Below are 22,664 nucleotides of genomic sequence, written 5' to 3'. Positions count from 1 at the left end.
AGGACTTATCTGTATGGTGGTCTAATCTGACTCTTTTGTCCTTCTAGTTCTTTAGTTTGTGGACCAAAAAGTTTTGTTACTGTTCAGACTTTATATGTAATTGTAACATAACCACTATGTTTGTTTTTTCCTAAATAAATACATTAAAAAGTAAATGTATCAACCTGTCGTGTAGAACAGTTGCTGTGATTTCATTGTTAAAAAGTATTCCAATTTCCACTGTTTATAACTGATTTCGGGTAAATCCTGATATGTTCAGGTGTGTGTGAAACGAATGAGTAATTAAAAAAGGGGCGTGTGCGTCGGCGCAAGAGGCGCAAGCGGGGAGGAAGACGCTCACCGTGGGATCTGTGCAGCGGGAGTTTTGACTTGTCTGAAGGTTTAAAACTAGTAAAAATCAAAGGAAAGACATCAAAAACAGCTATCAAAGATCGCCCCGTGCCACAGATGGTATTTTAGGAACTGGATCGGAGTTTGCACCCAGGAAACGGCGCCCGGTGCAAGTGGATGCCGCCAGTGCTAGAGGACGCCACCGAGGGGAAAGAGAAACGCTCCCGGTGAGATCTGGACTGTCCTTTTCTTTTTGGGGATTTTTGGTGGTACCACTCTTTTTCCGTATCTTTTTGGGGAGGGGTTTGGACGTTAGGATTTTTCGTTTTGGATCAGGACTTGGGGAAATACTTCCAGGACTTTGTTTATTTTTCGAGGATATGGAACTGCTTTGTGGACAATAATCTCTTTGAAAATGGATGGGGAAATTTTGGACATTTAATTAATTAGGTCTCTTGCTGGTTCAAATCGAGTAACCATAATTATTTTTTTTGAGGGAATGTGGTTATCGATCTATCTATCAAGATAACTATTATTATTTCGTAGTATTGTAATTCTTTTTGAATAAATCATTGTTGCTAAGGATCAACTTATTTCTTTTTGAGTGATTGGGTATTTATTTATTTATTTTTCCAAATTAATGGTGTAGCATTCCTTACCTGATTCCTGGGACAGATCCCCCTTGTGTGTGTTTGTAAGTTCTGCTTTAAGCCGAATGTAACAAAATGGTGGCCAGTATGGGGACCAGGATAATATAATTTTAGGTTTTGTGCTACATTAGATGACACAGTTAAAGAGAATCCTATAGTAGATTTGAATGTATTTGTTTTGAGTGCTTTTTCTTTGCAAGATGGATGACATAACTTCTCAATCACAACATACTGAGGAAAGAGATGCTGATGAGAATGAGGAAGAAAGTGGAGCAGATCTTGTAGATCAGGAAGAGACATTTAGCAACAGAGAGGGAGACGCCTGGGTTACAATGAGGAATCCTGTAGGTGAATTAACTTCTCTGATTAGCTCCCTTTATGTATCAGATAATGAAGTTGAAGAAAGAGAGTATGACGAGGAAAACTATCTCACTATATCAGACATTAATGGTATTAGGAATGATTTAACCAACATGGGGGGTAGGATTACCTCATTGGAAGAAGATCTTCGGGCATCTGTAGACAGTGCTTTGAATAGGGAGCAAAACATCAGGACATATATAGATAGAAATATTGAGGCCCTGCAGCAATGCATGGACACTGCCTTTAAAGACTTTGAAGCTAAGGTTGTAGATTGTTTGCTGCGACGGGATGGGAAGTGGAAGGCTGAAATAGAGAGGCTGAAGCGCGCTAGACTCTCTACAGAAATTCATTCCCTTGATAGTGTCAGACCAAGTCTCCCCGTGCCTTCTGGTCATCTCTCTTCTACCATGAGGCATGTTTTCCCTGAAACATCATCTCCTCCTTTAGCCCTACCTGTACAAGGAGTACCACAAGGAAGTCTTGGACTTTCACACCCCCAAAGATCGGACCAAACTACTGCCTACATCCCTCCAGGAATGGTTCCACTCAGGCCGTCAACAGACGCCGGGAGGTTAGTAGACCTCCCGGCATCAACCTCTCACCTGGCAGTTCCGTCATCAAGCAGAACATCTGTGGTTTACTCCAAGCCCCCTGTGCACATGGAGTTCCCGACATTTGAGGGTGCAGGAGAAGTTTCTGATGTCTTAAATTTTATTGATCAGTGTGAGACATTTCTAACAGTAAGGCCTCTGGCTGATCCTGAATTATTGGGAGCTTTAACGGCTGTCTTAAAAGGCTCTGCTCGGTGTTGGTGGAGTGTGGCTAAAAATAAGATACACAACTGGCTTAAATTTAAAAATGCTTTTTGTGCTGCCTTTCTACCACCAGACTATCTTTCAGAAGTAGAAGAGAAGTTAAGAGATATGGTCCAGTTGCCAGAGCAATGTTTAAGAGATTTTGCCTTTGAGTATCAAGCACTATGTCTAAGATGGAAGTCAGACATCAGTGAGACCGAGCTGATGAGGAGGATTTTAAACAACTGCAATCCCAAGCTAGCTGGCTGTCTTCGTGGCACAGTCACCTCTATGGATCAATTAATAAAGGTGGGATCTCAGGTTGAAAAAGACTGTGCTGGTGTTAAAATTTACTGGGGGAAAGTGGATCAGCACAAAGCCAAAGGAAAATACCCAACAAGATCTAAGGGAAATCCCAGAAAGCCAGCCGACTCTGTATCTGTTGTTCAGCGAGGCCCGGGTTCCTCCCTCCTTCATGTTCCCATAGAGGTGCGCGACAGGATGTACAATGCTGTGCTGGATACAGCATGCACCTATTCCCTGATGAGAAATAGTCAGTGGAAAATAATTGCTAGAGAAGGGGAGGTTTTGAAGCCAGCTGACAACCAGAAGTTTGCACTTGCTAATGGCAAAACCTACAGCGCTTTAGGGAAAGCCACAATCATTTATGGTTGGCATGGGATGATGTGGTCGTTGGAGACCTTTGTGGTGGAGGATAATAACCTCACCTTTCCCATTATCCTAGGTCTCGACTTCTTGTCCAAAACCTCTGCCATTATCAACCTGGGTGACCACACCTATGGGGTAAAAGGGCCAAAAGGTTATACCTTTTATCCTTTTTCATTTTCAGCTGCTGCCAGAACACCTGTGCATGATAGTCATTCTCCCCTAAATCTGATCTTGGCTCTGCCATTGGAAAAGGACAAAGTACCAAACACAGAGTCATATCCCATGAAGATAAAACATCCTCCAGAAGTCCAGAAGGTTTTGGAGGCATGGCCATCTGTATGCTCGGATACATTGGGCAGAACATCTGTGGAAGAACACAGAATAATGACCACAGATGAAATACCCATCCGCTGCAGAGCTTACCGGGTGTCTCCTTTCAAGCGGCAAGTAATAAAAGACCAGATTGATGCTATGCTAAAGGATGATATTATAGAGCCATCACAGTCTTCATGGGGATCCCCCGTTGTCCTTGTTCCTAAGCCAGACAAATCTTTTCGTTTTTGTGTGGACTACAGAGCTTTGAACACCAAAACGCTTCAGGATGCTTATCCCATGCCCATCATCCATGAGCTGTTGGAGTCAATGACTGGAGCAAACATTTTCAGCACCCTGGATTTGAAATCTGGATATTGGCAGATGGCAGTGGCAGAAGAGAGCAAGGAAAAAACTGATGTTATTACCCCATTTGGACTTTATCAATTTAAGCGCATGCCATTTGGATTAAAAAATGCAGGAGCGTCCTTTCAACGTTTAATGGAGAAAGTTTTAGGAGAGCTACGGGGAAAGATCTGCTGTGTGTACATTGATGATGTGATTGTTTTCTCAGCCTCAGCCGAGCAACACCTGAAAGACCTGGATACAGTATTTGCAAAGCTCCATAATGCCAATCTGTCCCTCAATCTTAAGAAATGCAACTTTTTCCTGTGAGAACTCAAGTTCCTCGGACACATTGTATCAGCGGAAGGCGTTCAAGTGGATCCGGAAAAAACCCACGCCATTATGGTTTATCCTACTCCAACTAACCAGAAAACACTTCAGAGATTCCTCGGAATGGTTGGTTGGTACCACAAGTTCATCTCACATTTGGCAGAAATAGCTTCACCTCTTTATCAACTGCTCAAAAAAGATGCTTGGTGGGAGTGGACAGTGGACTGCCAACGTGCCTTCATGACGCTGAAGAAAGCTTTGGTGGAATCACCCATACTGGGGCAGCCAGATTTCGAGTTACCTTTCGAAATACATACAGATGCCAGTGACGTTGGTCTGGGGGCCGTCCTTGTCCAACCAACTCCGGATGGAGAAAAGGTTATTGCTTTTGCTTCAAAATCATTGAAGGGAGCAGAGCTGAACTACTCCACCTCTGAAAAGGAATGCTTAGCAGTGGTTTGGGCAGTGGAAAAGTGGAGACACTTTGTAGAGGGTACAAAGTTAACCATTTACACGGACCATGCTGCACTAACCTGGGCATTTAATTGCCCCAGAACCAGTTCTAGGTTAACACGCTGGGTGCTGAGGTTGCAAGAGTTCAATTTTGAAGTACGATATAGAAAAGGAATGCACAATGTAGTGCCTGATGCGCTGTCCCGAGCAATGGGTACTAATCCTGCTGGAACAGCACAGGTAGCCCTGAATTCTGCTAAAACCTTGTTAGGATTGCCCCTATCATTTACGGAAATCAAGGAAGCTCAGGAAAAGGACTCGGACCTGATGGAGATGGTTCAGGATCCGAGATACCAGAGACCTGACAAGATCTCTTTCTACAAAGTTCACGATCTCTGGTACAGGAAAACCCCACTAAAAGATGGAATCAAATATCAGCTGGTGATTCCCAAGTCTTTAGTTCCTCAATTTCTACAGTACTTCCATGATCGTCCATTGAGTGGACATCTGGGCAGGCTAAAGACAGTCCTCCGGCTGTTAGAAGTAGCATGGTGGCCGTCAGTCCGTGTGGCAACATGTAAAGAACTGTGCAGTTTGCCAGAAGTACAAACCAGATAATCAAGCTCCAGCTGGCTTTCTGCAGCCGACACTGCTGACTGAACCCTGGGCAAAACTTGGGGTGGACTTGATGGGACCTTTTCCACGCAGTAAAAAAGGAAATGTCTTCCTTTTTGTGGTGATCGACTACTTCACAAAGTGGGTGGAAATGTTTCCTGTAAGAGACAGCAAGACAAAGAAGCTCATCACTATCCTCCAGGAGGAGATATTTACTCGTTTTGGAGTTCCACAAAGTCTTGTGTCGGATCGTGGGCCCCAGTTTACCAGTCAAGAGATGGCCAGTTTTTGCTCTATGTGGGGGGTAAAGCACCATTTTACCACCAGCTATCATCCCCAATCTAACTTGACAGAACGAGCTAACAGAACTATCAAAACAATGATAGCCTCATTTGTTGGACAGCATCACAATCAGTGGGACCAACATATAAGGGAGTTCCGTTTTGCCATAAATAGTGCTCAACATGAAACCACAGGGAGAGCCCCTGCAGAGCTTATGCTGGGACGTCAACTTCAAGGGCCATTGATAGCCAAACCACCATCACCTCAGCAACCCATATACAAATTGTTGGAGCAACATAAGGAGATGAAAGAAGAAGTCAAACAGAAAGTTGGGATAAGTCAAACCCGACAAGCCAGATACTACAATGCCCGGAGGAGAGGTGCACAATTCCGGCCGGGAGATTTGGTCTGGGTAAGGTCTCACCCACTTTCCAAAGCAATAGACAATTTTTCCTCAAAGCTAGCGCCAAAGTGGTCAGGACCAGCTACAGTGAGGAAACAGTTAGGCCCAGTAAACTATCAGCTTCAGTGGAAAGGCCAGGACAAAGGAACAGACACGGTTAATGTGGTTAACTTAAAGCTTTATTTTGGAGTTCAACCTCCCTTGCCTCCGGCTGGGGGGGGGGGGATTGTAACATAACCACTATGTTTGTTTTTTCCTAAATAAATACATTAAAAAGTAAATGTATCAACCTGTCGTGTAGAACAGTTGCTGTGATTTCATTGTTAAAAAGTATTCCAATTTCCACTGTTTATAACTGATTTCGGGTAAATCCTGATATGTTCAGGTGTGTGTGAAACGAATGAGTAATTAAAAAAGGGGCGTGTGCGTCGGCGCAAGAGGCGCAAGCGGGGAGGAAGACGCTGACCGTGGGATCTGTGCAGCGGGAGTTTTGACTTGTCTGAACGTTTAAAACTTGTACTAAAAAAAGTACAAATGAAGATGTATAACAGCTGTGATGAAAGTTGATGGTTTTCCAAAGTATGATGAGCCTGCGGAGCTCGGCTGATCATTCCATCATGATGACTTATTATACAGTTTGAGGGGTCAAAGGTCATGTGTATTCGGTTTCCAGTTTTAGCTGTTGTGAGCTGAGATTTCTTCAGAATTCCTGTCTCTTTACACAACAGTGCCTGGCGTCCAGGTCTGGACTATTCGCCAAACTTCACAAATTATGAATTTAAAAACAAAAACTAAATATAAGTTGTATATTCTTCTGGCAACAGCTGATATGACTCACTGTATTGACAAATGAAACTAGATTTATGACAAAACTTTAGAGGGTTTCTTAATTTTGCTTCCTTTGGACATACAAACATGAAGTTTTAAGGGATGCCAAACAAACGCTACGTTTGAACTAATGTTTAATTTTTCTTATTCTATTAAAACTGTGATTGTCATATATAAATATACAATGCATGAATTTTCAGAATTGATAATCATCTAAATGCCAGCTTTAGTGGTTAAATTCAACGTTTCTCTGTTTTTAATAGAAAAAAGATGTGTGTGTGGGGGAGGGAGAGTAGGAATTATTCAAGCATGGTGAAATTAAAACCCCTCAGACTTGAAACAGCAAAACTGATTCTAATCATGTTTTATCTTTTGAGCAGGTAATTTGAAAATATTCAAAATTAGTTTTGTCCACAATAACATACATGCAAAATGGTAGATTTACAGTACATGAAAATGGTAGTGCAGCTTGAAATCAATTTTAAATGAGATTTGATGAAATTGTAAAAAGCTAAAAGCATTGCTCCTGCTGTTCAAAAGGCACTGAAAATCTCCCAAGATACACAACCAGTCCAAATTCTTTGACATTTACTGTACATCAACAGAGACAACGCCAAAAACAAAAAATCTCCAGGGACTGCAATATATTTTACCAAAACTATTCAAATGTGTCACTGTGTTTAGTACACAGTGAAATATGACACGTCCAAGTCAAGCTTTAATTCCTGAGAACAAGTCTGAGTCCGTTTTTCACTAACAGAGGAAATCGCTTCAACTTTGTAAATAAATACTTTCATCCATGTCTTACTAAAAACCTTTACATTGTGGTACCAGTCTCTGACATTTCTGAGGAAAACCCACGCCTGCTTGTTGTGCCTTGAATAGAAACCAAGAGATGCCTCCTTCATTGAAACAAATGGTTTTCTTTCCCCACACTAAAAACTGCCCAAAATTCAAAAACACTTTATTGATCCCAAAGGAAAATTAAATATTATTGTGTCTTTGAGCTGCTTCTGCATACTTCTCAATAACTCCCTATGTGCCTTCCTGACTTATTAGGGAAGCATCTCACAGTTCTGGTGGGGATGCTGCTGTTCACATGGTTTGTATAGTCAGTCACACACTCAGTCATGACATGGATGATCTCTCCATGTGGCTGGCAAAGAGCAATCCAATCTGTAACCTCAAAACAACCCTGTAGGGTTTCTTCAACTTGCTGTGACCATTTTCTCAAAGCTCTTTTCTTTGCAGGCTGTCACTGAAAAAAGAGGTTTATATAATGATCAGAGAAAAACTAGGTGGTGGTCTCCTTTTTCCAGAGGAGGTCTGGCTTTGGAAATATATTAATCCTTTAGGTCTGTGTAAAACAAATCCAATGAGTTGTTTTCTCTGGTAGAGCAGTTGGCAAACTGTTGAAACATTGGTGTAAAGAGTTAACACTTCCTGTCGAGGACATTTAAAGGGCAATAATATACACCATACTGCTATAATGAATGGACTCTGTGCAATTTGTCTCTTTGTCGACTTTTTCATTTTAAACTCCTACACGTATCAAATTATATTCTTATGCTTTCAAAATATATTACAGTCATACTAAAAACCTAAAAATAATTATCTTTAAGCCTAGATATTTGTTTTAAATGACAGAAGTTTCTATTCTTGAAATATTTTTCTAACCCTCACTGGCGTATCTTGTAAATGCAGCATGTATCCTGCTACTCGGTAGCAGACTGTTTGAAAAAAGTTCAAGTCAACACTCCAGATATCTGCCTCCCCATGTGTGCACTGGAAAACAGCCCAACAGGACGTGGAATTAGGTTGAGCTTGAGGTCAGGGTTCAGCTGTTGAGTTGCAGCCACAGAGCCAAGCGTTGTGTGGTGTCTTTCACCAACGCGCCAGTCCCCGAGTGCGTTTTTATCTTTACACCAAACAAAGAGGGAAAAATGCCTTTCTGAGTGAAGACAAAACACAAATGTAAAAATGAGGAGTAAACTAGTAGTGGAAGAGGACTATAAACCCAACGGAATTGATCTGTTTCAGTGCTGATAAGTTATCTCCAACAAATTGGTGAATGTGATTGTCTGAAGGGCAGAAATGACATTCTAGTATAAAACAGCTTGTTTCATTAGATTATTCCTTATTTCAGGAAAGTAACACAGTTTTCTGTTTGGAGACTAAGCAGAAAACCTTCAGTATGAGGTCAAATCTCTGGTGCAGACATATTGGAATCTTTCCCCACCAAAACACTACCACTTCTTATCCTTTTTCATTTGGTTCAGTCCAAGTAAAGCACAAAGAATGCACAAACCCTTCTGCGTATCTGTCTTTAAGTTACTCTCTGCAGTATGTAACCTCTGACCTTCTGTCATCCTTTTTCTGGATGCTTGCCCGTTAAATATACAGGATTATGCAATGTCCTGTACTACTGTGAGTGTTCTTTATTTTAATCCAGAGCTCAGAACAACAGGTCTAGAAGCTGCAAATTAAGTTAAGACTTCTGAGAGTTACAAACTTTATGTCCATCATTAAATACCTCACAAAGAAAAGGAAACAGTGTGGCACAACAGCAAACCTTGTTTGTTGTTCACTCAAACTGCAAAGATCCTTAGCTCAGGTGGAAGAAGCTGTTTGTCAAACATTTCACTAATTTATTTTTTATGTAATATTGACAAGAAGAAGAACATTGTTGAGAGAAAGTGATGAAAAGTCCAGTTTGCAGTTTGCTACATGCCATATAGGGGACAAATCAAACATGTGGAGGAGCCTGCTCTGGTCACATGAGACCAAAATGTATTTTTCTAGTCAACATCCAAAATGTTATATGTGGTGTAAGACTGAACATCCCATCTCCAGGGTGAAACATGGTGGGGGCAGCATCATGCTGTAGCAAGGCTGTGCTTGAATATTAGCAGGTCAGAGTTTATTGTTAGATGAATGAAGCTAAAGACAGGGCAGAGCTGGGAGAAAATCTGTTTTACGCTCCAAGTGACTCAAGCCATGGAAATAAGTTCACAGGTCATGAAATTGCGCAAATTGAAATTACAAAAATAAATTTGCTGAATGGAACACGTTTTTTGATAAAATATTTTTACGTTACGGTGAGGTGGTTTTTCAGCCATGTCTAAATTTTTGCTTTACTAAACTGCAATGGAAACACTGTTTTGCATCACATGAGTCACCAGTTTGATTACAGCTGCAATGAGTTTATTTGTAAGCACAAAACCTCCTTGGACAATCCAGCTGTGGATTGTCCAAGGAGTAGTCCAACTCAACTTTTGATTGACATCAAAAGTTGAGTTTGCCATTCCAAAGAGTTGAATCCATCGCTTCTGTAAAACCCCCGACTACAAAGTCCAAAAAACACATTTGTATATAAGTTATGGAGCAGTTCCTATGTGTAAGGGACTCGTCGCTCCAATGTTTCCTCTGATGGCTGCTGATGAGCTCTAGGGCTGTGGTTGAAATATGTATGTTATATAGGTGTTTACATCTGTCGCCACCATGAATTTTAATGACATATTCACATGTGAAAGTTTTGTTTTCACACATTTTCACAAAAACAATTAGCAGAACAAAATTGTATTTTGCACCCAAAACATTTGTTTTGAGCACATTTTTATGGAAATGCAGATAGTCATAAACATACAGAAAAAATGGGCAACACTTTATTTGACTGGGTGTGCATAAGACTGACATGACATTGTCATAAACATGACATAACATCTGTCGTGAACATGAAGAAGTCTTTATGAATATCTATGTCTGTTGTCATAAATTATCACTCAGAAATTTAAGACACTTTTAATGCAAAGTTGCTTTAAAAGTTGCATTAAAAGTCCATTAAAAATTCCAACTTTGCGGGGTGTGCCGTGGTGGCGTAGGGGTTAGCGCGACCCATGTTTGGAGGCCTTCAGTCCTCGACGCGACCGTCGCGGGTTCAACTCCTGGACCCGACGATATTTGCCGCATGTCTTTCCCCCTCTTCTTCCCCCTTTCCTGTCATCCTACTTTCATATAAGGGACACTAGAGCCCACAAAAGACCCCTGGAGGGGTAAAAAAAATAAAAAATTCAAACTTTGCATTAAAAGTGTCATTATTTACCAAATAATTCAAAGTTTGCACTTTTAATTGACTTTTAATGCAATTTTTAAAGCAACTTTGCATTAAAAGTTATTTACCGAATGACACTTTATGATAACAGTCATAAACATTCATAAAGACTCATTCATGTTCATGACAAATTTATGTCATGTTATGACAATGTCATGTCAGTCTTATGCACACCCAGTCAAATAAAGTGTTACCAAAAAGGTAATTGAATGTTTACAACATGTTAGAATAGTCCAAATCCAGTTCAATCCAACTGAGAATCAAAGCATGGATGCTAATGCATACTCTCCAACCAATCTAAAGGAGCTTAAGCTTTTTTGTGAATAAGAATGTTTCCAGATGTTAAGAGTTAGCAAAGACACACCCTATGGTATTACATGACATTACATGATATTCTCATTGAAATGTGTAGCTATAATGTAACTTTATCTGAAAAATTTCAATGGCTGTAAATACTTTTCAATTGCACAATATGTATATTGAAGGTTATGGAACATTGTTTTTATATCAGCTTACCAAAACGCAGCCACAGTTGTTGAAATCCTTCCAAGTCTGACTTGACATTGTCCACCTTTTAACTATTTACAAGTTTATTCTTTTATGTATTATTTGCTTACAACCTTCTATAAAACTCTGGGTTTGTCTTGCTTTAATATATTATGAGTCTTTTGAGCCATATATTTTTGGCAGGTCGATAACATTTATATTTATTGAGGCTCCTTTTTGATTCAACAGTGATGGGAAAGTTTTAGAAATTTGCAGCTCACTCTCAGTTCATTATGTGAATTTGTGTCTTCTTGTGGAGTAGAAATGAAAGCGTTAAGGGCCTTTGAGAGAAGATTAAAAGGCTGAAAGGCTGAACACATGGGTTTTATTTACTGCTTAGGAAGGCAAGATTTGCAATCAGTTCCCCTTAGAGGGCTCAAAGGATAAGGATGACTGTGGCTCCATTATTGCTCAAGACTACTGTGAAGTTTAGGATCATACCTCATTTCATGGCACTCTGGACTTTCCCGCTGGCTCCTTCAACCAGCCAGCATTGATCAGAAATGCAACATCCACCGCTAAATACGGTGGATGTTTTATCATTTTGTTTTAAAGGCATAAAAAACTCGTTCTTCAAGATATTGATTTAAAGGTCCACCAGTTCTTCATACTAACACATCTTGTGACAACTAACATTATTTATGCTTTTATATGGCTTAGTAGATCTGCTACAAAGCAGGAGAACTAACCAATCATAACTACAGAATAAGAAAGAAAATTTGTTTCCATTTAAAATCTGTTTTTAAAGCTTCCACATGTTAGGAAAGCCCCACAAAAAGGGATGTACAGCTATTGAGATGTAACAGTGATCCTTGCAGTTAGCAAAGGCTCATTTGTTATAATTCAGCAGCGCAGCATAACTAAATCTGGTGATTTTCTGCTCAATCATAAACCCTGCTGTGTGCTTATACTGCCCTAGTTTCCAGCTAATAGAGCAGACTTCTGCATTCATTCAGTCATTCACAGGTTTCCCAATCTATAGAAATGTGTATTTCCAATCCCAACAGATATACACAACTTTTCAGTTGTTTTGAGGTTGTACAGATTTCCACCATCAAAATGGTTCATTCAAATAACACGGCTGCTGTGACACTCTTCCAACTTGCTGTATATGCTGGTGTGTTGAAAAATGTGTTACGTGGATCTAAAGCTGAGTGAAACAAGGGAACTTTGAGAAACTTTGAGTCCTGCCTTGTTTTGGAAGTATGGGTGTCACTTTATGTGTTCCCGTTGGGAATAGTGCATGTGTACTGGGACCTGCGGAGTAGAATTCACAATCTACAAACACTTCACTACCAAGTCTTTATACTGACTTTAGAATTAAAAAAGAAGCTTCATTTTCTGGAAAATGGCTGTCTCAGAATGAAACTTCAATGCTCTATCAGTGTCCCAAAGTGGAAGAATAATTTAAAAGTTAACCAGAAAGTAGGGCATGAGTCGCCTTCATTTTCAGTTTCAAGCATCCAGCATGCTGATGTGAGTGACGCATGTGTGGTTTTGAGTGTTAAAGTTAGAGTGTTAGATGTGTAATATGTAATGGGTAAGCATATCTTTCCATGGCATCGTGTTTTTTATGCCTTTAAAACAAAATGATAAAAAGTAATGTTAAGACACAGGTATAACAGAAAAGAACAGAAGACGTTTACTGAAAATTAGATGTTTAATCTTGCCTCCAAGACATCTCCATTAGTTTCAAACTACAAATCAAGAATTTCTCTTCACGTAGTTTGCCTTGCAAATAACCAAATACAAATCTGCTTCTGTGGAATAACTTATGCTCGGATGGTGAGCTCACACAAAGCTTTAATAATTGTATTAAAAATATGATGTTTTTGTTAGATTAAAATCAACCAGAATGAGCGTGAGATTTGTTTATGTAAAAATATCTTGCAGTTGTAATGTGGGTTGGTAAGATTGAATGCTCACCTGCTGACTTCAGGCTAAGGTTTTCTCTGATCTCCTCGTGGTCACATGGGTGGGTAAAGTCAAAGATGCTGTGACCTGTGAGCTCCACCTGACAAAAAACAGAATGAAGATTCTTCAGAATCAGAAGCCAACAATCTAACATTACTTCCTATCCACAATAAATGTCCACAAACAGTTTTGAACAAAATACTTGGTGCTTAAATGTAACGGCGTCTTTTTCCTGATTATAGGATTTTTAAAGGATTTGTAATTCATGTTATATAGACATAAATATATGGAAACGCCTTCAGTATAAGGACCATGAAAATGGTTTACAAGTGAGACGTGAAGTTGTCTAATAAAGAAGTCTGTTGATATCTAAATGGGATATGCAAATCATTATTTAGGCTAATTAATGCTATAGGTGAAAAAGCAAGGGAACATCATCCTGTAACTTTTGTCCACAATCAATTTAATGTAACCCCATTTTGATTTGTTATCAATTTGTTATCAAAATTCAGATCAAAACATAAAGGAAACATGCTAGCATTAGCATAGCAATTCATCTAATCTGCTCACACAAAAACATCAGCTAGAGTAAGACATGAATATATTGAAGACTGCTAAAATATGTCTTCAACTCATGTTTTATGAGGCAAACAGTTAAACTATTTAATACTCCAATATATTCATTTTTCTAGAATATAAGACGTAATAAGATGTTTATTAGAATACACTTTTAGCAATTTTTTTAAAATAAGTTTTTGACTATCGTTATTTTAATGAAAGTGAAATATTTCTACAGGTTGGCTAACTTTGAAGGGTGCTAATTAGCATAAAACATGAATATTATTTAATTAGCTAACTGAAACATCCCATTGAACAGAAACAAAAAACTCTATTAAAGCTTCTTGGTAAAATACTTACTTTATGTCAGGATAAGACTCTAAGAACCTATAAGTATGAACAAGCCTACACTTTCACAATACTATTTACTTAGTGCTGTTTTATTAGTAACTCACACTAATTAAACAGCAGTCATGCAAGAAAGAATGGAGGCATTGCACTAATTTACAAATTTGGATGTGGTCCGCAGATATTCATTATTATAAGCCATCTTGTCACTGGGCTAACAAGCACTCTAGGTCAACATAAATAATGTTACCAGCTGTTCTCATTAGCTACCAGTAGTGATTTATTTTGTAATAAACACACTGGAAGAACTGAGTGACGATTAAAGTGAGGAGCAAAAAGAAAAAAAAAAGTCACCTCCAGATACCTGGCTTGTTTGCACCAAAACAGTCACACAATGAACTTCCTTTCTTGGATAATTCAGTTTTAAAGTGTTTGCAAAAAAAAGAAGAGAAATGTTTAGAGCTGAAACTGTCCTGTGTATAGCACACACAGAGCCGACCTCACAAGTACTTCGCACAAACAGAGTGGGCTTATGCGACACCTTGTGTGAAAGTCTTCTGTTTGCCTGAGTTAATATTCTCTAGTTCAGGGGTCACCAACCTTTTTGAGACTGGGAGCTACTTCACGGGTACAGAGTAACACGAAGGGCTACTTGTTTGGTACAGACATACATTTTCTTGGCTCAGCCATTATAATAAGAGTATATATAATATACATATGATTGCATGCTGCCTGATCATATTAATGTTAGGGACTACTGACAATAGTTATCAGTAATAATTTACCATGCAGCTATGGTTAATAGCTATTATGTGATCAGAAATTCTTAGTTCAGAGTTTTAAGTTTGATTCCCTTTTGGAGCTTTTCTGTGTGATTCTAAATTGCCCAAAAGTGACGGAAGAGTATGGATTGGTGCAGCTGCAGCGGTACAGATTTTCCTTTAAATAAAAAAAAAGAAACGTTATTGTATATTTTTATTATCCAACCCTCTTTACTATTAACAAAATTGTGGAGAGAAGAAAAAGTTATTTTGTGCCAAAACATCTTGTATGTAGCGCACATCATTGTGAGTCTGTGGGTGTCAAAGGGCACGCGAAAGCCTAAATCTTATTGGTCAGTTTGCTTTTTCTGTGAGCTAAAAATGATGAGTGGAGTTTGAACCTCCCATAATTCTAAGATCCCCCCTGAGCCTTTTTACAGTGTGCAGTTCTGGCGGGTCGCCGGTTTATTAGCTTTTTTTGTGGTTTCACAAACTTAAAAGCTGATGGGTCACCCGCTGGCTGACACCAGCAGATGTCGGAAAAAAAACTGTCCGACAGATTGGAAGGTAGGCCTACGTACAAAACTATCACTGCACCTGACCTGCAAGAGCACAACTACCTCTCCAACGCGCATCATGTGCGCGTCGCACAAAAGCCGCACAAACCTAAACCACTAAAGCAGCGCACCCTTTTTTTCGTTTTACACAAACGATGCTAAATAAAGACATGGAAGCGAAGCCTACTCGTGTGATCCACGGAAAGAGGAGGATGTTGATTCCCAGGTTCAGGTGGTGTCAGACGTCCAAAGGAGGAGAAGGTGAAGCAACAATGTTTGCTTAATTTCTACTCTTTTGGGGAATGTTTCGACTAGATTAAATTGTTTAACTCGCAGTCTTAGCGCGACGCTCAGGAAGAGCGGCAGATGTCAGCTAACGGGAGACCTATCAGCTCTCCAGTTCGGAAAACATCAAAGAAGCTCAGAAACCGACGACCCGCCAGAACCACACACTGTAAAACGCTCTGCTGGGATCCAAACGACCGCTCTTAGAACTACGGGAGGTTCAAACTCCTGTCATTCATTTTTATCTTACAGAAAAAGCGCCAAGCCACCAAATGAACAAAAGCAAACTGACCAATCAGATTTAAGCTTTAGCGTGCCCTCCCCCTTCCCCCACAGAATCAGATGTGCGCTACGTACAAGATGTTTTGACACATAAGATCTTTTTTTTTTCTCCACAATTTTGTTAATTGTAAAGAGAGTTCGATAATAAAACTTTCAGAAATTATTATTTTCTTTTTTTACTTCAAGGAAAATCTTAAGGTAGGCAGAGTGGGTGCAGCTGTACAGCTGCAGGCGCTGCTGCCCTCCGATAATATCCTGCAGGCGTCTGCGCAGTTCTGAACTTTAACCATAGAAAAAATGTTTATGCATAAAGCAATTAATTTAATAAATGTTTGTAATTTACTTTTAAAAAAATTCAAATATAAACAAATGTTATTAATTCAATGTAAAAACATTAAATTAAATAATTTCTTTGGCAGTGCTCCCTAATGACAATGGTTATTTTTGGAACTTGCTCCGCAGGTGACTGACAAGGTCCCCTGGGGCGAACGGGTTCCACGGGCACCGTGTTGGTGACCCCTGCACTAGTTATTAAAATAATAGTAATACATAACCGCAAAAAAACATATTTACAGTCATTGGAGATATTTTAAGCAAAAATATAATAAAGGTTTTTCTGCTTTTTAGTTTTGTCTTAATTATTCATATTGATACACTTTCTGACTGTTATTCTTAATGCATTTTAAATAATTAGTCAGACTAAACTCAAACTAATCCCCGATGTAGTTGTACAGACTGATTTTATGCCAGTTGCAGCTACAACGCTAGCTAGTAATCTGTGCAGCTGCATTTTGCAAGTTCAATAATGACAAATACTTTTTCTACACATTTTTGCTGCATGTTATTACCTTAAACCACAGTGAAATGAAATGAAGAATGATCAACAAGTCAAATCAAAACCAAGAGCAAATATGCTAATGTTAGCATAACCATTTAAGCTAACTGCCTCATATTGAAATGTGGTCAGCAGGATTTCGAAGGGAGTTTATTAGAGACTGTAGATGTATCTGCTGAATCAGACATGGCTTTAGAAGCAAGTGATAAAGCTTAATAGCAGCTTTCTTAATTAAAATAAAGAAAAAATAAAAATAACCTTTTATGAAAGCAACAAAGCAGGACTGTTCCACAGAAACTTAACTTTAGTGTTTATAGAATGGAACGCTTGTTTCTGCAAATGCTTAACCCTAATTTAGTCAAATTGGGAACAAAAATAAATAAATTGTGAGTGGGACATTAGTATTTGTATCCCTTTCTTCTAATAATGCTTCATTTTCTGTTTCAGTCTGATTCAGCAAAAAGCCGTTCTCTCACAGAACTTGTGTACCTGCGTGAGGCCCATGAATTTGTTGATGTTCTCCGACAGGAAGATCATGTCGCCATCTGACGTTACCACTGTGACGAAGCCCTCCAGAGACTTCAGGTACAGATTGTCCATGAGCCTGTCCTCCTCGCCGTCACAGCTGCTGTGGCCTGGGAGCGGAGAAGAGAGTGTTTCTGTCACTGGTTGCTGATGTTAGAACTGGCATCAGCGTAAATCTCAGCAATAGGCTTGTTTCCCCTTTTGCAACCAAATAGAGATCGTCCAGACTTGAAAAGATAACATATTAAGCAATTACTTTCAAATACACAGCGCAGCACAGTGTCCAAACATTTACACAGAGAGACTCCGGTCTGTCCTTGAGGTCTCCTTCCAAAGATAATTAATATAAAAAAGCACTTCTAGCACAGCTGTGCATGTGTGTGTGCATGCTTGGACAGCAGCTTCAAGCTGAACAAAGCCCAGTAGTTGGTGGGGTGGAGGGTGGGAAGCTCGCAGTTCCTCCTCTGTGCTTCCCTGAGATAAGAGGGGAGCCGTTCTCAAGGCTCCCGGTGAGGCCTGGGGATTGAGTTTGGATCCAGGCCCGGTTCGTACAGAACTCCCACAGGAGCCTGGAGCTTTTCCCATGGGCCCCCAAAATCGCAGCAGAGTTCTTTGGGATCCTGGTCCAAAAAGTAAGTGCCACCTTTGGCCTACATACTGTACTTAGCCGTGATTACCAGTCATTTGGACCGAGCTGCACTTTTTTCTCTGCTCTGTTGTTTTTCGGTTGCGTAACTGACCTCGTTTGAAAATAATGGGCTGCAGAGCAGAGTCTGACACGCAGCTGCAGAACGGATAATTCCCCCTTCTTTCATGACGTTTATGCTGCTGCCGTGTGCAGAGTATGTCGATAGGAAGGAAATTGTGTTTAGATTGTGTAACACGAAGCAGAATATGACAGAAAATATGAAAGGACCAAGTTGAGGGTGTGTAGCTAACTCCTGACAAAATCATCATGGTAACACCATCTGCTCTCTGGTATGGGCTGAGGGGACTCAGGCTCATATTTCTGGATTTCACACCAAAGACAGAAAGACATACTAAAAATCCTTAAAAAGATGAGAAGTGCAATAAATTACAGAAAATTGATAAAAGTATATTTTTGTATATCTTTATCTGGTTTAAAAATGAAGCAATGATAAATCATTTCAAAATGCTTGCGCACATAATGTGATGTATATCCTGTCCAATTACGGTAAATTAAGAAAAAAGCAAATCTGTTAGGTAGAAAAAAAACACAGCATTGCTCGCTTCTGAAAAGAGGCAATACGTTTGACGTAATGTGTAATGTGTTTACATTACAAATGTGTGCAAAACTTTGTCAACATTCCACAAATATAAAAAAAGCACAATTTCACAATTTTGGTGTTTCCATTAAATAAGAAACGCAATAAAAAGCTCCCATGACTACATTTGATTATGCAATAAGTCATTATAAAACAAGCCGCCGTCATCCTCCAACTACGGTACTTCCTGTCATCTTCTTCTTCGTGGTTTGCACCGTGGCAACCTCTGGTGCTGTTCATGTGACCCGTGTGAACACCTCATCCTAGTGCCAAAACATTTTATAGACAGGTTTTTTCAAAAGTACCGTGTTTCCATAAGGCAAATTTATTTGTGAAATGTTGTGCAGTTGTATGGTCAATGGAAACACAGGTACTGATAGTGTTGATTTGTTGAAACAGATTCCGATTTATTTTTTATATACCGGTAAATAGAAGTGGTTAAATTTACTTTAGAAACATATTATTTTATGCAATTATTATTATTATTATTATTATTATTATTATTCATTTGGATACAACTTTCAACTAAAACGTAACAAATGTTAAAGACTTTATTTCAAACAGGTTCCCTGTGTAAGCCCGGTCAGCCAAAAAGCTCCTCCTCATCAAAGTGCTTCATCTCGCATTCATGTTATGTAACCAGGTGTTTTCTCTGCACACGCAGCACAGACAGCCACGGATGTTGCAGCGCGCGCGGCTTGTTTGGCGCCACGGCGGTCTGCTGTTATGGCTAGCGGGGATACCGCCAGCAGCAGCCGAACGATGGGCAGAGCTCTGCTTCCACTCCGGTATCGGCCCTCATCAGCAGCAATCAGAGCGGCCCGATAGCGCTATCAGCAGCTGCATCGGATGGATCTCCCTGCTCTTTCCTGCCTTCTCACACTTCTTCCTACCCTCATCAGCTTCGCTCCTCCTCTTTCTCGTCTTTCCTCCTTCTCACCTCTCTCTCTGCATCTCCTTCTTCTCCTCCTTTACAAAAATTCCTGCAATCAATGTAGTGATTTAACTTGAATTTCAGGAAATTCAAATTAAGATGCTTAGATTGCGTTGTAATTTAAACTTCATCAAGTTTTGCGTGGCGCCCTGATGTTTGGTTGCCAGCAGAGGGTTCAAAAGCAGGTACGAGATCTCTTTATAAATTTATTTTTATTTGTGTCCTGTCGGCAGTGTAGCACTCAGAATTACTGTCAGAGTACCAAGCTGAACCCAACAGATTTGCTTTCACAAGTGGAGGGTTACAGCTGTGATGCTCTGCATCTGGAAAGTATTCACAGCACTTCATTTTTACAAAGTTTTTGCTATAATCTTATTCCAAATTGTACTGAATTGAAATTTTTATCAGAATTCTAGACACAAATCCTAATCTTGACAACTTGGACAAACATTTATGTCACATTTGTGTCATCATTGTGCCAGCTCTTTAGAAAGGCCCTTTAAGAATCTACAACGTCAATTAACTAAAGCATAACCTAAGAAAAATTTTAGAAAAGTTGCTATACCCTCATGAGGTGGCTGTGGCTGTTTCTTTATGTTATTTCTGGATTCTATTATTTTTTTGAGTGTTAATACAAATTGTATGAAAATAAACACTTTCCTCAAAGTTTTACATGCAAATATCCCGTTATGTTAATGTGGAAGGTTTTTTTAGTGTTTTAAAATTGTATTAAAAATAGCAAACCAAGAAATGAAATTTGTGTAATTATTCAGAGCCTCCATGAAGCTCAGGTCAGGGGTTGAGGAGTAAAATAAAATTGAGCTACGATAACACAAAAAAAAGTTACCATATATTCTGTCTGCTATTTATAATGGTGTTAAAATATTTTAACATTTCTTTCCATTAAGTGTAATTTCTCTAATTTCTCCATTACTTCTATGTCAAAGTGATTTACTCCTTCTGGATGTCATGTAATTCCGTTTTAGCAGATCTACGACTACAGAACTGTAAATGATTTCCTTGATTGATGAAGGTGTACAAATCAAATTATGGGAAGCAGCGATGGCTGTTTGTTAATGAAGCATTGTCTATATCCTCTGCACACAATGCAAAACAGTTCATTACACAAACAGAACATGGACAGGCACATAGCAGCAGAATGATGGCACATTAAACATGGCGGTAAAGATTTATAGATAACATTAAGCTTTTGTGTAAATCAAAACAATTTCCTGTTTTGCTGACATGTTGTTATAAGAGTGAATTGTTGAGCTGCTGGTTATTGTTTAGAGCTGCACAAAATCGGCATCATTAAGTGCAGGAAACCACTGTTCTATAAAAAGGCATCTGAATTATGTAAAAAAAAAAAAAAACATTTATCACTCTAAATATAACTGTCTATGGAGTATTTAGGTTGTATTATTGGTGGAAATTGTTCAACAGTGAGACATGATTTCAAGAGTTTTAATTAATTTTACTTGGAAGTATATATCAAATATTAAAAAACACCTAATCAATAAATCAAAAAGTTGAACTGGGATATTGCAGTGTAAAAGTATTCATAATGTGTGAACTAATTTTCATGTTGTGTCACAATACAATAGCAGATCTAAGTGCATTTTATTGAGTTTCATTGTGAAACAGAGCATAATTAAAAAGTGGAGATAAAAAAAATCTAAAAAATGTGTATCCTGCTCTCTGAGTTAATACTTTATAAGCACCCCTCATTAAAGGATGGCCCTGAACATAGCATCGTCCTCATGTTTTAATTGTTTGCTTGTTTGTTTTTAGGTTTGCTAATGTTCTGTTAAATTGTAACTAGAATACTTTAAAACATAATAAAGACAAAGAGAAAAAAAACATTCAAGAAGCATGATTATTTTTTGAAGAAGCAGTAAAAACTGATGTTAAAGTGTCTTTTCATTTCTGAATCTACATGACTGAATTTGTTCTGTATTTATTTAGTTCTTTGAATATAATTTTATTTTACTCAAACAAAATGGCTCCCTTGTTGCCTTTACAGAACTCAAATATGAAAGAGTCCATAGGATGCAATATTTAGATTTTAAATCATGTTTCTGTTTTCATGTTCACTCTATAAGAAGATATTTGTAAGTTTTTAATAATATACCAAATTGGGGAAAATCCCTTCATATATAGGTAACTGAATTTAGAGAAAAGTTTAATAAATTCAGAGAAGAATCATGTAAATTTGCTCACTTATGATGACATTCGTTTTTTTTTTCATAGAGTGCTTCATTCTAAAGACTTTTAATTTTTATTATGGTACCAAACTCAGTTTTCAATTGTTCTTTTCTCTTTCTTGTACCCAAAGGAAGGAATAACAATTATCCCAATCTGTTCAAACCTTTCCAACTAAAGTCCTTAAGAAACCAACAGCAGATTTAACTTTAAATAAACAATTGAACTTTTCATTTCCTTTGAGCGTTGCAGACTGAAGCCTAGCTTCCCACTGTTGAGCTGAGCTCACAAAGGCTTTTGTAACAGTTAGAGATAAACAAACCTTAAAAAAACAACAACAAAAAACCCAATGACATCGACCAATGACATTGCAAGTTGTTTAATTTGTTTTCCCTAAGATCTTGTTCTGAGACACCAAAAGCAGAAGAACAATAAGTCTGCTGCTTTTGTTGAATTTCTTTAGGTTCTAATCTTACAAAGACAAATAGAGGAGGATCAGGAGGGGCCTTCCAACGAGGGTTGACAATAAGTTGCATACAATAAGCCTGTAGCCAGGGCGTGCTCTCCATTTGCATTTTTCCCTTTCTGCAACTTCCACCTGTTTGCATATATAAATGCATGTAGCAGTAGTTTGTGTGAATGTACTTGTGGTGAGCAGCTTGCGTGTGCGCAGGAAGCTTATGGCCAGCCTCATTATGGAGGCCTTGTCCAGGTGGGAGCTGACGCTGTGAGGCAGGGGCAGCTGGTGGGCCAGCTCGTAGAACACCTCTGTCTCTTTGCTGCGCCTGCAGCGTGCCGCATCACGTGACTTCTCCTTACGCCGCTCTGAGCTGCTCCTGTGCCACAAACACACACAGGAAGAAGGCAGGTTAAAATAAACTATTAGTCTGTGACAGTCCACTTCAAAGTTTTAATGTCTGCCTGCATCATTCATAAAGTTGCTTTCTGTTGATGGTTACAGACTTCTGACTCGTTAGGCTCGATTTTTGCTAAATGGTGCTAAATAAACTCACTGTTTGGAGGATTTCCAGTTTGAACACTGCTGCAGGCTAGATTCTGTGTAAAGAAGGCCATGTAATTCAACAGGCATCAACACAAAAGGTCGCCTTCAGAGTGTTCACTGCAGCATCAGTCATATGGACTCTC

The 22,664-nt window shown here is 39.1% G+C and overlaps 1 protein-coding gene and 1 long non-coding RNA gene across 3 annotated transcripts in view; one reads left to right on the top strand and one right to left on the bottom strand.

Moving 5' to 3' along the window:
- epas1b (endothelial PAS domain protein 1b) overlaps positions 1 to 22,664 on the bottom strand; it is a 95,092-nt gene that overhangs the window by 33,685 nt on the left and 38,743 nt on the right. The window contains exons 2-4 of one of the 2 annotated variants that reach the window (XM_028006518.1): positions 22,164 to 22,354; positions 17,061 to 17,206; positions 12,958 to 13,045 (exon numbers count right to left, since the gene is read on the bottom strand). In XM_028006518.1, coding sequence (XP_027862319.1) covers positions 12,958 to 13,045; positions 17,061 to 17,206; positions 22,164 to 22,354 — 425 coding nt within the window. Of the gene's footprint in view, positions 1 to 12,957; positions 13,046 to 17,060; positions 17,207 to 17,352; positions 17,863 to 22,163; positions 22,355 to 22,664 lie in introns of those variants that run through there. The other variant, XM_028006519.1, reaches the window with a different exon arrangement.
- Positions 17,611 to 20,764, top strand: LOC114137728 (uncharacterized). Its single transcript, XR_003594078.1, has 2 exons — positions 17,611 to 17,728; positions 19,047 to 20,764. It is a non-coding gene; the product is annotated as an uncharacterized LOC114137728 (long non-coding RNA).

Source organism: Xiphophorus couchianus, chromosome 22, assembly GCF_001444195.1.
Source record: "Xiphophorus couchianus chromosome 22, X_couchianus-1.0, whole genome shotgun sequence".
NCBI classification, from domain to species: Eukaryota; Metazoa; Chordata; class Actinopteri; order Cyprinodontiformes; family Poeciliidae; genus Xiphophorus; species Xiphophorus couchianus.
Note: the sequence above shows the minus strand (reverse complement) of the source record. Positions and strands in the feature narration are given on the sequence as shown.